General features: G+C 39.0%; 1 protein-coding gene and 1 long non-coding RNA gene across 13 annotated transcripts in view; both read right to left on the reverse strand.

Annotated features, from left to right (window-relative positions):
• The window catches only part of NAA16 (N-alpha-acetyltransferase 16, NatA auxiliary subunit), a 104664-nt gene that overhangs the window by 56825 nt on the left and 33193 nt on the right, over positions 1-14646 (reverse strand). For all 12 annotated transcript variants that reach the window (XR_006277744.1, XR_006277742.1, XR_005290562.2 and 9 more), the window contains 3 exons: positions 14061-14214; positions 10487-10606; positions 7903-7998 (listed from right to left, as the gene is read on the reverse strand). Coding sequence is in view for 9 of the 12 variants with exons in the window: in XM_038386774.2 (XP_038242702.1) it covers positions 7903-7998; positions 10487-10606; positions 14061-14214 (370 nt within the window). In the remaining 3 variants the exon portion in view is untranslated. The remainder of the gene's footprint in view (positions 1-7902; positions 7999-10486; positions 10607-14060; positions 14215-14646) is intronic.
• On the reverse strand, positions 13-7857 carry LOC122457952. Its single transcript, XR_006277745.1, has 3 exons — positions 7846-7857; positions 1042-1885; positions 13-733 (listed from the first exon to the last, which is right to left on the reverse strand). It is a non-coding gene; the product is annotated as an uncharacterized LOC122457952 (long non-coding RNA).

The following is a 14646-nucleotide window of genomic DNA, read 5'->3' on the forward strand; positions in this document are numbered from 1 at the left end:
AAACAAAAAAGTGTATTTGGTTATATTTTAATGTTTGTGAGTGCTGTATACTGATCAGTGCTTATACTTATACAACTATGGATTATCAGCAATAGCAAAGAGAAAAGTGGTCTAATGCTTTGATTTCTTTCCTGTTTAAAAAAAAAAACCACCAAAAAACAGAAGATTCACATCTTTCCCCCATAAATAAAAGTTTATGTTTGGGGAAACTAACATGTGACCATGACTTTCTACACTGAAATCAGTTTTAGAATTTCAAACTGCTTGGAACACTTGGTTTCATAAGGCAGAGTCCCCAGATCCTTTAACAAAATATTGTATGGAGGTGGTTACTGAAATACTTAGTTATCTGAACGTATTTGTGGGCACAACCACAGTACTTGTTGTGCTAGGATATCGTTCTATTAGCAGAGACAAGATTTCTGGGAGAGACTTAAGAAAGGAAAGTAACTAATAAGCTAATCAACCTTTATAGCACTGATGTCTGAAAGCATCTTAGGTTAATAATTCCATGAATTCTGATGAGTCAACTGGATAGACACATGGTACAGATAAGAATACTTTCCATATGCTCAGTAGGGTTGTATAAATATTTTATAGCTACCAAGCTGGGAGTCTTTACAAACTGAAATACTTTTGACAGACATAGAAAAAACAGAAATTAGAATAACTAAGATACCTTGTTTGTTATGAAAAGGCATGGAAAGGTAATCCAGTGAGACACACTGTGTGGCTCTCATTTAAGTAAAAAGAAAAGGAGTACTTGTGGCACCGTAGAGACTAAAATTTATTGAGCACAAGCTTTCATGAGCTACAGCTCACTTCATCGGATGCAGTGAGCTGTAGGTCACGAAAGCTTACACTCTAGAGACTAACGAATTTATTTGAGCATAAGCTTTCGTGAGCTACAGCTCACTGCATCCGATGAAGTGAGCTGTAGCTCATGAAAGCTTATGCTCAATAAATTTTAGTCTCTAAGGTGCCACAAGTACTCCTTTTTATTTTTGCGAATACAGACTAACACGGCTGCTACTCTGAAACTTCTCATTTAAGTGTGAATTACCTTGCTTTCATTTTAAGTAGTGCTCAAGAATGGGGCAACTAGTTTTTATTACCACACCCATTCCGACGGAAGTGAATATATTTGATAATACAGACTTACAGTGATAAAGTGTTCCAGAACCAACACATCCACATTGAAAATTATCTCTAGTAATAAAAATAGGCAATGAGGTTTGTCCCTTATTTTCATGTTTTTCTATTTATGGGAATAAAACATTTAATCTGAAGATGGAAGGTAGATGGTAAATTGTCAGGTAGCTGCTCAGAAATCAATTTACAAGATGAACTGCTTAAAAATCAAGCAGAACATAAACGCGACTATGATCCTGAAAAGAATTAGTTGAAGTAAACATCTGGGATTTAAGTGAGACATGAACAGCATCTTTTAATTTTTGGCTTGATCTGTTATGAAGCAATGGTAATTTTGAAGTTGCACACCAAAAAAAAAAAAAAAAAAAAAAAATGAAAGGTAGATTTCAGGAACAAAAGAAAAAAAATGGACTCAACTCAAGCTGGCCCAGTGCTTCCAGGGATGATCACACCGTGCTAAACAAGTGAACTGATCTTAAAATGTATTCATCTGAGAATAATTTAAGGAATATGTGCAGTCACTCTTCCAGTTTCCTTCTTCCTTGAATCTCTTTCTTGAAAAAGTTTTGTTAGCATTACAAATATACCTGTTAGTTTCTGTATAATCTAAAGCTTCTTCAAGTTGTGGCCTGCCAAAGAGCATAAACTAAATGCACTCCTTTTTGACCACACAGTGGGTATGTCTATACAGCAACTGGAGCACATGTGCCAAAGCTAACTTTGACCACTACTGCTATTTTTTAATCAAGCAACACAGTCACAGTGGCATGGGCTAGCCACCCAAATACAATCCTGCCTGGGACCCTAGGCTAACTAGGCTACACTGCTATTTTTAGTGAGTTCAATCACACTAGTTCAGGTATGCCTACCTGTACTCCCCCAATTGCAGTGTAGATGTACTCTGTGTAACAAGGCCATTCAGAGGCAAGCAAAGAGTGGAGATGTATTGTTAATGTCCATCTCTTTGATCCGTTCATTAGTCCTCAGGACAGTGTGAATCACAATTTCAAACAGCATTGGGGCTTCCCTGAGCTAATTTTAAGGTAAGCGTATATGGCGTATATTTGAGACAAGTAAAAGCTCCTCCATGAAGGTGACAGCCACATAGAAGCAGAGTTGAAAAGATTTTGTTTCATATGAGAGACAGATACAAATTCATCATTAGGTAACATATCTACATTGGTTTCTAGGATCATAATAGTACTGAACTCTTATAGCTCTTAGAGGGTACATCTATGCTGTGTTTTAAAACCTGTAATAGTGAGTCTCAGAGCCCAGGTCTACAATTTTGGTCTCGCACTACTGCACTAAAAACAGCAGTGTAGATATTGCAGTTCAGGCTCTGAAGCCTCTCTCCCCTCCCTGGGTTTCAAAGCCCTAGTCCAAATGTTTACACCGCTGATTTTCGCACCATAGTGCAAGCCCAAGTCTGTAGACCAGGGCTCTAAGACTTGCTGCTAAGGGTTTTTAAATGCCATGTAGACAAGCCCTTACTCTCCAAGGCACTGAACAAACATGAATATTTATAATCCTAATTGATGGTATCAAACCCTTTCCATTTATGTGAAGATGTACAAGTTTTCTACCCTGTACATTTTTATAAAATGGCAATTCCTTTTATTAACTTAAATGCAACATCTCACAGACTTCAATACAGCACAAAAGAAAAAAGTTATTAACCTGTTCCTTAACTGTTGTTCAAGATGTATTGCATATGTCCATTTTACTCTGTGTGGGTGTCCTGTGCATGGCTGTTGCAACTTTTCCTTCAGTGGTATCTGTGAGAGTGGGTCAAGCAGTGTTCTCTTTGAGCAAGCATAAAGGGAAGATCCACCCCGATGCCTCTCAGTTCATTCTTGCTGGAAATTCCAGTGCAGAGGGGTAAGAGGGTGAGTCATGGAATGAGCATGTGCAACACATCTCAAAGAACTACAGTTGTGGAACAAATCAGTAACCAATTTTTTCCCTAGTGATTGCACATGTACATTCCACTCAGACTCTCAAGCTATGCAATCAGGAGATTGGATCAGAGTCTATCTGAATAAAGACTGAGGACAACTCGCCCAAATCTGGCATTTGAGAGATGGTATAATGGGCTGCAAATGTGTATTGAAGACCTAGTTACCCCTCTACAAATGCTTATGACAGGCACTTGACCAAGAATGGCTGAAGACGCCACTTGCAACCTCGTTGAATGTACTGTCATTCTGTTTAGTGGAGTAGCACTTGATAAGTCACAGCACAAGGGAATAAAGGAAGCTATCTTAGAGAGACTGGGAGCCCTTTCATTCTCTCCATGAAGTGGAATTGCCTAGATCTGTTGAGGTAGAAAGCCAGCACTCTTCTGACATTTAGATTGTGCAGCTGCTCATCTTCATTTGAGTGAGGCTTTGGGAAGAACAAAGGCAAATAAATTGCTTGGTTTATATGGAAGTTATGCATCATTTGTGAAATAAACTTTGGATAAGGACACGGATACGCCTTATTATTAAAAGGAAATTTTACATGGAGAGCCAAGCATTAATGCACGTAGTTCACCTATCCTCCTAGTAGCACTGATGGCCATCAAAAATGCTACCTTCATTGAAAGATGCGGCAAGGAGCAGGCAGCTAGAGGCTCAAAGTGAGGTACCATAAGCTTTGACAATACCAAGTTCCAGTCACACGGGGGGGAACAGGATCTTGCATGTGAGGGTATAACTGCTTCAGGCCTTTCAAAAATCCTATTGACATCTTATTAGAAAATAGAGAGTATCCACCTGAGGGTGGAAAGTTGAGATAGCTGCTAGGTGGACTTTGATATAGGTAACAGCCAACACTTATTGTTTTAGGTATAAGAGATAATCCAAGATATGCTGGATCGAAAAATGTGTCAATGAGACTCCAGATTCTTCGGACAAGAGAAAACTGCTTCCACATCATCAAGTAGATAGAACTATATAGATGGCTTCCAACCATTTAAAAGCTCTTTTGAACAAGACACTTCCTGAAGGTCTAGCTATGCAGGATCCAGGCTGTTAAATGAAGCGCCTGCAAATTTGGGTGGAATAGCTGATCATGGTCTTGAGAAATTAGGCATCGGGCCAAAGGAAGCAATGTCAGAGCTTTTACCTACAGGGGAGAGGACCAGTGCTGCCAAAGCCAAACTGGGGCTATACGTAGGACTCGAGCATACCCTGTCTGATTTTTAGAAACATTTTGGAAGGAATGGATTTGGTGGAAAAGTGTACAGAAGTTTGCCCATATCAGGGCCGCAAGAAAATGTCTGAGAGAACCTTGACTACGCTCTAGAAGGGAACAAAAGTGTTTGCCTTCCTGTGGTTCTTATTAAAAAGAGGTCTAGCTAAGGAGTACCCCACAGCTAAAAAATGCACCTGGCAACATTTGGATGTGGAGACCACTCATGGACTTAAATGATCTGCTTAGGCATCTGCAAGCTCATTCTGCACCCCTTGAAAGTAAGAAACTGTGGGGTCAACTGAATTGGCAATACAAAAATCCCAGAGTTCAGACTGCCTCATGGCACAGCTAGGACAAGCAGGTCCTTCACAGCCTGTTGAGATAGAACATTGCCATTGTGTTTTCTGTGAGAATGAGCAAGCTTTTCCCATTGATATGGGAGAGAAAGCCTGAATAGATCATTTCCCTGAAATCTGTGTGTTAAAAAAAACAAGTCCTTTTTGAATGGTGTCTTAAGGGAACCCAGATGAGCCCCCCAACCCAGAGCAGACGCATCTACCACTAGCGTCAATGAAGGCTGAGGCATTACAAAGGGAATATCTACATACATGTTTACAAGGTTCATCCAAGAGGGGTTAAAACCTGAGAGGCTATGCTCACCACAAGGCTTAGAGGGTGATGGCTTGGAGAGAATATGGAGGTCAGCCAAGACTAGTTCCTGAGGCACAATCTGGCATGTTGGACTATGTACCTGCAAAAGGCCATGTGCCTCATAAGCCACATGTATTTCCATTCTGTTGTAGTTGATTGAGCCACAAGATGTAAAATGATGGATTGAATTGGCTGAAATCTTGATCATGGAAGGATCTTGAAATCTTGATCATGGCTTGAGTCAAGTGAACTGGGGAGAGGATAGATTTGTGTGTATTGATTTATAGTCCCAGAGCCCTGAAGGTTAGTATCTGACTGGATAGTATCTGAACTCTGAATCAGCCTCTCACCAGCTAGTTATCCAGTTATGTATACACTTGCTCACCCAACTTCCTCATAAATGCACCTAACAATGCTATACATTTTATAAAAATTCTGGGAGTGGGAGACAGGCCAAAGGGTAGTACTGAATTTGTAGTGAGAATGGTTCACCCAGAGCCTTAAATACTTCCCATGGCCCTGATACTGGACATGTATTTCCATGTGGTGATGCAAGTTGAGGGCAGCATACCAATCTCTAGAATTCAGGGAAAGGATAATGGAGGCCAGAAAGACCATGCAAAACTACCTTTTTCAGATATTTGTTGACTTGATAGAGTCAAACTTCTGAGACCTCTCTTTCCTTTCGGAATAAGGAAATAGCAGAAATAAAAGCCAGTTCTTCTGGAATACTGCTGAACTTCTTCTATGACTCCCAACTGAAATGAAGAATGCACCTCCTGGAGGAGGACCTGTAGTGACCACTCTCACAAGAAGAGAGACAAGGAAGGAGGGAAGTATAGAAATAAAATGAAGGGTATATTCCACTTCCACAGTGTTTATAACCCACAGGTCTGAAGTGATTTGGGACCAACCAGCTAGGAAGTGGGACAGCTGACTGCAAACAGAAAAGAGGGGCTGGAATTTTGGAGACTGGCCTGATAACCTCAATTAACCCATCAAAATGTTTGTTTAGCGCCCCCAAGGTGCTTAGATGAACTAGGAGCTGTTGCAGTAGATGAAGGGGGTGGTCAGCATGTATAACCGACTCTTTTTCCCTAATAGGTCTTGTTGAAATGCAAAAGTAGCATATTGGCGGGACTACAGTGAACGAAAGTGCTTTCTAGTGAGGGCAGCTGCCAAAACTGGCAGAGCGTTTGTCACTGAAGCTGAAGAGGTGGTTCCCCTCTCTGAGCAGGAAAGCTCCAATGGTAGTCTCAGAGCAGCTTCCATCAAAAGGAACTTCAGTCTAGTATCTATCTTTTTTGGTCGTAGGCTTGAAGTCCTTATAAATTTGACAGCAGTCGGATATGCAAGTCTCAACGAGGCACTTCAAACAGCTAGAATGCAGGTCACTCACAGACCTCATTTTGGAGCAAAAATAACCAGGGTTGAAGCACAGTAATTGAAGCATTCCTCAGTATCACAAATGGAACACCAAGTAGGGGAACCAAGAAAAACCAACAAATCAATAATGTATGAAAAATGGGTAACTATCTACAAAAAGCAAGACAGAGAGAATTTGTTAAAGCAAGACCAACTGATCCAGCAGCCATCCTGGGTAGTAAACAGGAACTGAGAGGGGTCACGGGCAGCTCTGCCCTCTATGCCTGCTCACTGGGGCATGAGGCAGAGAGCACTTGAGCCACACCAACTGGTACACTAAGGAAAAGTTTGACAACCATGCACAGGGTGCACACATACCAAGAATGGAATGCACATGTGCAATCACCACTTTTTCGATTATTTTTTCCAGACTTGAGAACACTTACGTGCCAAGTTTCAGTGTAGAAGGTTTTTTAAATTTGTTTTTAAGTGTAAAACTCCCCAAAATAAAAGCGTATAACAAAGTCATTAAAAAAACTTAACTACAGCATTGCTGAATATGATGCTGCAATTAAAACTAGGTTTGCAGCATTTTCCAGTATGAAGTTTGAGTTATAGATAACCTCGCAAGGTACAGTATGGTAATAGTAGTTTACATTAGAGATTAAGTTGAAATTTTAAGACAAAACACAGCACTACCTAGTAGCATAAAAGTCTTTGAGGTAGGCTGGGAGCTTTCTTGGGAAAGCCACCATCACTACTGTTAACTTGCAGTTTTGAACAAAATTAGGCCCACTTTACAGCTGAATGATGTATACATTTATCAGCATTTGTTCCAGCTTATAAAATATAGGGAGAGGGCAGGGCTTGGGACACCCAAAGAAAAGTAAAAATATTTTAAAAAAAAGCAAAACAAATCAAGCTTCTAACCCAGACAGTGCAGTTGCTGACAACTAAGTTCCAGGCCAATGAAACAGTACAGAGAAACCTCTACTGTAATTTTCTGTGCAACACCTGAACTGTAAGTAGAGCTTGCAATTTCTTCGCCTGCTAGCTTTTTTGGCAAACTTCTTCTAACAGTCAAGAATATAAAGTCAGTCTTAGGGTACTTCTCCTCTAAGAGGCTAGAAAGAAATGTTATCAAAGTGTATAAACAATTAAAGAAACAAAAAGCTGAAATTTATTATTCCCTTAACACAATAGCATACCACACTTCATACTCTTATCTGGGGACATCACCTAGCACTCAGCACAGGAGCAAAGGCATTATATATCTTGCTATTCTTTCAATATATACACAGCTATCCACTGTAGTTTCATCAGTAAAGGCAAAATATTAGCATGAAGGACCTTTTGCTATCAGCCTTTGTACTGTACTACTGACATTTTTCTCCATACCTACAGAGATCCATAGTCTTCAAGTGGTTGAAACCAAGCTTTATGCACCTTTATATATAAATGGATGTTCAAAATATAGAACAAATTAATTACTGACACCTTAATAAAAAAGAACAAAAATTAATAGCAATATGGAACAGATATGCAGTTTGTTACCTGGAACAAAGTTTAAAGGTAATCTTCTAGGTGAAACTGCTCTGGGATGTCTTTTACTAACTTCTTCATAAATCTGAAGCCTCTCTTCTAAAGTGCCTATTATCAGTAAATATAAGAATGTAAACAACACTGGAGAGAAAAATCTATTTTTGCATTAAATTCTTATTTTAAAAAAAGATATTAAAAGTAATCTAGAATTCTAGATTTTAATTAGCTAAAGCTACCAGAAGGTGCAGATTTAGTTACAGCAGTGTAAAAAGGTACAAAAAATTTTTCATTTATTTAATCATATACATTATGGAAGAAGGTAGTGTGTTGCAATCTTTTGTACATATAATAGACCCTATCTTTTGTTATTAGTTGTTTAAGTAATTAGACAGCAGACAATACAATTACCTTGTGCTTCCAGACACAGGGAGATTGTGCTTGTTTTCTTACAACTACATACTGTACAATCCCATTCACAAAACAGTACTTCAACATTTGCAAATAACGTATGCCAACTGTCTTATCAATATGAATCCATTTAGGACAACTGCTTTAAGAAGTACCATTTAATCGTTTAAAAGTATTTTAAAAATATACAAATGAGCCTTTTATTACAAAAGTTGCAGCAATGAAAGTAACCTAATACTAACTATATAAGCACTTAGCAGCAGGACTGTCAATACATCAAATTTAAGAAGTTCTCTTTTCTTTAGATCTCCTTCCCACTCCTCCCCTTTCCCCCATAATATGCTTTGGAGCTCCAATGTGGTCAGAACTTTAAAACAAACTGATCTATTGGTTTTGAAATGCTATTTTCAGATTCATAAGTGAATTTAGTGGAAAAGTCAAATTGCTTGGTGAAAATTAATTAATTCTGAAAGTTAAGATCAAGGATATAGCATGAAAAATGCTTAGTAGCTATACTCGGACATTTGTTTCATATGTAAAAAGCCTCATGTCATTGAGATCTGATGGTGGTGGTGGGAAATATATATGTATGTACACAAACACACACACGTACACCTATGTTACCCACTGGCTCCAGGGTATACATAATTCTAAGAGTAATAAATTAAAATATTAAAATTGGAACTAAAGCATATAAAAACCCTATATGAAATCACAGGTTGGAGCTCCAGAACTTACCATGGGGGAGGAAATAGTCCTAAGACCACCTAAAAAAAATAAAGTAGTATTATTATGTTTTATAATTAGTACAGTTTAAATCGAATAGAATTTTTATGTGAAATGTACATTACATATACACATTTGTTCTTTATTAATAAATTATAAATGTGGGTTTCCAAATGTTTCAGATAGAAACCAAATAATAGAGTCAACCCCTTGACTAGTTTAATTGCTTAGGTCAGCGATTCTCAACCTGCAGCTCACAGGCCACTTGCAGCCCAATCAGTACACAGCTGCGGCCCATGTGACATTCTCAGGGCCATACAGGTGGTAGTATATATATCGTGTGGAGGTGGCCCACATAACAGAGAGCGCTGCATGTGTGACCCACAATAGTAAATTGGTTTAGGCAATATCAACTACTCTACCAGTTCCATGGATACAATGTAACAAATACCCAGCGGATAACCCTAGTCTATAAATATGTTTAAACAACTTAATTATAGCCTTTTTCTCAACCTCAAGTCATATTTGCAGAGTGTTTAACAGTGACACCTTTTTGGTGTCAACTACTTCCTTAAACATGGGAAAATCTAAATTGCATTAAAAACATACTACTATTACTATAACAACAACATCTATGAGTAATATTCTTGTGGTTTTATATTATCCGAACTAATCCAATAAAAAAACCTTCTGCTTTCTATTAAACTGTGGAACATGGATTTTTTAATATACAGTTGAAGAATCATTGTGAGAAAACAGTTTTTAAAATTAATGTTTTAAGATAAATGTTTGGGAAGTTAAGATTCCATTTCTTGGTCATAGGTATCTGCTGTTGCAGTATTGTATGCCTCAAAAATTGTTATTTTTTCTGCAAGACCAGAATAACCGTACCAGGAGTGAGCTTTAACTTTTAGGAAATCCTCAATTATTTCTATTTTCTTCTCTTCCACAGGAAAGCTAGTCCCTGCTAAAATGATATGCCTTTAGAGGGTCCTATTCAAGAGAAATTAAAGCAATATATTCAATCTGCCTTTGAATATAATAAAAAGACAACGTTCCTTTTTAAAAAGCTATTATCCTGTGAAATCTCAAATTGACAGCTTTATGAAAAACGGCAGTCCTGTAACTTGATCCAAACAAATTACCGTGGGTGTCCGCTAGTGATGACGACTTCCTTTACAAAGAGAGTGTACTGGGGAAGAGTTCTCCTTGGGCTAGCAAGCATGAAACAAATGGTCTGCTTTAACTCTGACCTTTAAAGAGTCAGTGTTGTACTACATGCACAGATGTTTCAATTAATTTTTAAATAAGTAAATCTGACTAAAAATTGCTCAAGTTCAGAAGATACACAAATATTTTTCAGCTGATTTGTGACATTACAATTTCAAATTGTAACATTCTATCAGACACCAACTGTTTAAATAGAAAGGAGGAAATTAAAGTACATCATTGCATTACTTACTAGGTTGTATGGCCTTTTCCAAGCCTTCATAATAATACCAATTTTCTGCATTCCGATCAATTAATTCTTTGTATATTTCACCAGCTTCGTTTAGTCTTCCCAACTTCAACAACATTTCTCCTAAAACAATGCAGTTAAACATCAATGTGACTTAAATTTAAGTATATTTATGGCTTGAGGCCAAATTTTCAAAATTGGGTACCTAAAACTAGTTCCATAAGGCATATTTAAGCATCTAGCAAAATAAAAGTGGCTGATTTTCAGAGGGGTTTTCGAACCCAGAAATCCCACTGAACGACTACCTCACAGCGACTTCCAATGGGATTTGTGAGTGTTCAGCAATTCTGAAAAATAAGGTTATTTTTGTTTAGATGCTTTTTTTGGGGGGCTTTATGACACTAACTTATCCAGGTATGAAAAAAATGACCAGAGTTAGTGGATTTGTATTAGCTAGCCAAAGGAGGCATTTCAAATTCAATGCAAGCAACAATGATGAAACATTAAGTTTATAATTTTACTGGCCCATACTCAGAAAATTCAGAGTTAAAGTTCTCACAGAAATCTCAACTCTACTTCCTTTTGTATGTACCTTGCAATGGGATTTTATATCAGTATTCCTGCCAATGTTGTCCACTCTTTCTTTCAAGAAGGTTAAGGGGCTACAATCAAACACTTTGGGGTAGATTCTCTACCCCATTCCATGGCTCAAGTGGCAAAAATGGAGTGAAAACCACCCAAAAAAATCCTCTGCTCGCTCCCTACACATTCTTCCCCATAGTTCCTGGTGCAGGGGACATTTCAGGGGAAGTGAGGAGAAGTGTGTGCTACACAGTGGCTATCTCCAGCTTATGGATGGTCTCTAAGGAGCTGCTGCCAGCTGGCACAAGCTAGAGCAGCTACCTTAGCTGTTCGTAAAGGACTCAATTTTCGTAGGTACTCCCCTTGACAGGCACAGCCACTCAAGCTCCTACCTTGCTGTTCTTAGGATTCCCATATCCAGTAGGGAAACAGGCAATAGAACAGTCATGCCTAACCAACCTGATTGCCTTCTATGATGAGATAACTAGCTCTGTGGATATGGGGAAAGCAATGGATGTGATGTATCTTGACTTTAGCAAAGCTTTTGATACTGTCTCCCACAGTATTCTTGCCAGCAAGTTAGAAACGTATGGATTGGATGAACGGACTATAAGGTGGATAGAAAGCTGGCTAGATCATCTGGCTCAATGGGTAGTGATCAACAGCTCTATGTCTAGTTGGCAGCCGGTATCAAGCAGAGTGCCCCATGGGTCAGTCCTGGAACTGGTTTTGGTCAACATCTTTATTAATGATCTGGAGGATGGGATTACTCTACACAGATGACACTAAGCTGTGGGGAGAGGTAGATACACTGGATAGGGTCCAGAGTGACCTAGACAAATTGGAGGATTGGGCCAAAAGAAATCTGATGAGGTTCAACAAGGACAGGTGCAGAGTCTTACACTAAGGAAAGAAGAATCCCATGCACCGCTACAGGCTGGGGACTGATTGGCTAAGTAGCACTTCTGCAGAAAAGGACCTGGAGATTACAGTGGACGAGAAGCTTGATATGAATCAGCAGTATGCCCTTGTTGCCAAGAACGCCAGTGGCATATTGGGCTGTATTAGTAGGAACATTGCCAGCAGATCAAAAGAAGTGATTATTTCCCTCTATTCGGCACTGGTGAGGCCACACCTGGAGTACTGCATCCAGTTTTGGGCCCTCCACTACAGAAGGGATGTGGACAAACTGCAGGGAGTCCAGTGGAGGGCAACAAAATGATTAGGGGGCTGGGTCACATGACTTACGAGGGGAGGCTGAGGGAACTAGGTTTATTTAGTCTGCAGAAGAGTGAAGGGGGATTTGATAGCAGCCTTCAACTACCTGAAGGGGGGTTCCAAAGAGGATGGAGCTAGGCTGTTCTCAGTGGTGGCAGATGACAGAAGCAGCAGCAATGGTCTTAAGTTGCAGTGGGGGAGGTCTAGCTTGGATATTAGGAAACGCTATTTCACTAGGAGGGTGGTGAAGCACTGCAGTGGGTTATCTAGTGGAATCTCCATCCTTTGAGGTTTTTAAGGACTGGCTTGACAAAGCCTTGGCTGGGATGACTTAGTTGGTGTTGATCCTGCTTTGAGCAGGGGATTGGATTAGATGAAAGTCTCTTCCAACCCTAATATTCTGAGATTCTATAACAATCAGGACTACTTTCCTCCTTCCCAGTGAGACGGCAGGTGGCCACTGGGGTTGGTGCAAAGCAGCTGCAGCATGCTCAGAGTGCTCCCAACTCACATCAGTAACAACACAGCGGATTCAAACACTTCAATTTAAACTGTGCAGGACGTAGCTCAGGAAATATATTTTCAAGGCAATTTGGACACAACTAATATAGGCAATTTGATAAAACGTCTTGCCAAATAGTTTATAAACATTTATAAGCTACAAAGAATTATACTTATGGTTTACACTAATTGCATAAGTTGGTCGATACAGGCACATTGCCCTAAGAGAGAGTCCCAGCACAGAGGTCAATTAAGAAATATATAAAATCTGTTTGCAAAAAGAGAAGGAGTACCCGTGGCACCTTAGAGACTAACAAATTTATTAGAGCATAAGCTTTCGTGAGCTACAGCTCACTCCGATGAAGTGAGCTGTAGCTCACGAAAGCTTATGCTCTAATAAATTTGTTAGTCTCTAAGGTGCCACGGGTACTCCTTTTCTTTTTGCGAATACAGACTAACACGGCTGCTACTCTGAAACCCATAAAATCTGTTTGTGTCACATAGTTGCACATATTCAGAACCTCAGCAGTCCAAGTTTTTATAAAACCCTAATGCATCAATTTTAACTGAATACATATTTTTTTCAAAAAAAACTGTATGATAATACAAAAAGGCATTGATTCATTTAAAAAAAAAAAACCACAACCTGATGCTCCAAGCAGGAAACCAACATTTTTGTACACACAGGGCATTACATTTCTTAACTTGCAGAGCTAAGTAAAGATGAGTGGGTTACTAGTTTTGACCTACTGTACACAGACTACTCATCAGTTTGAGATATAACCTAAAAAGAAAAGGAGTACTTGTGGCACCTTAGAGACTAACAAATTTATTAGAGCATAAGCTTTCGTGAGCTACAGCTCACTCCGATGAAGTGAGCTGTAGCTCACGAAAGCTTATGCTCTAATAAATTTGTTAGTCTCTAAGGTGCCACAAGTACTCCTTTTCTTTTTGCGAATACAGACTAACACGGCTGCTACTCTGAAACCTGAGATATAACCTGTATCTGTGAATGGCCCACTAATAATAAGGAATGCTATTTCATTCCAAATTTATTTCCATTCCATATCAAAGTAATGTCACCCCACTAACAGTCCACTTTGTCAAAGAAAGTTAACAAAATACCAAATTATAGATCTGATGTTAATGAATTTACCTATAAAACAATTTAAATAATTTAAAGTCTCCATATAGCCCTCATTTTATATGATATATTTAAAAGCCAGTAGATACTTCTAGTTTGGGTAAAGAGGAGTACGAAGAGAAAAAAAATTACCTTTGATTTCTTCTACAACAAGCTTGTCACATATTTGCTTCTCATATGTTTCTATATGTTCTAAAGACTCTTGAAATAGATCTGCCTCTCTCATCACTTGGTTCTGATATAGGATCAGTTCACTATATTCATAATCTATTTTATTAGGAGGAATCTGTAAAAGACAGGTTAATTAGCTTGCATCATACCACTTGTAACTAGGCTGTGTGCAATTGTACACAAGGCATTTTAAGATTCAGTCAGCAGAGGACACCAAGATGTAGACCTCACAACGTAAAATTCTCAAATATTTAGTTAAGACGACATCAACTGAAGCTGGTCACTGGATGCCTACCACTATAGAGGAGGTAGTGTATTGGTAGGGCCCTACCAAATTCATGGCCATGAAAAATGTGTCACTGACCATGAAATCTGGTCTCCCCTGTGAAATCTGGTCTTTTGTGTGCTTTTACCCTATACTATACAGATTTCTTAGGGGAGACCAGCGTTTCTCAAACTGGGGGTCCTGACCTAAAAGAGGGTTGTGGTGGGGGCAAGGTTATTGTAGGCGAGTTGTGGTATTGCCACCCTTATTTCTGCACTGCCT

Source organism: Dermochelys coriacea, chromosome 1 (genome assembly GCF_009764565.3).
Source record: "Dermochelys coriacea isolate rDerCor1 chromosome 1, rDerCor1.pri.v4, whole genome shotgun sequence".
Classification (NCBI taxonomy): domain Eukaryota; kingdom Metazoa; phylum Chordata; order Testudines; family Dermochelyidae; genus Dermochelys; species Dermochelys coriacea.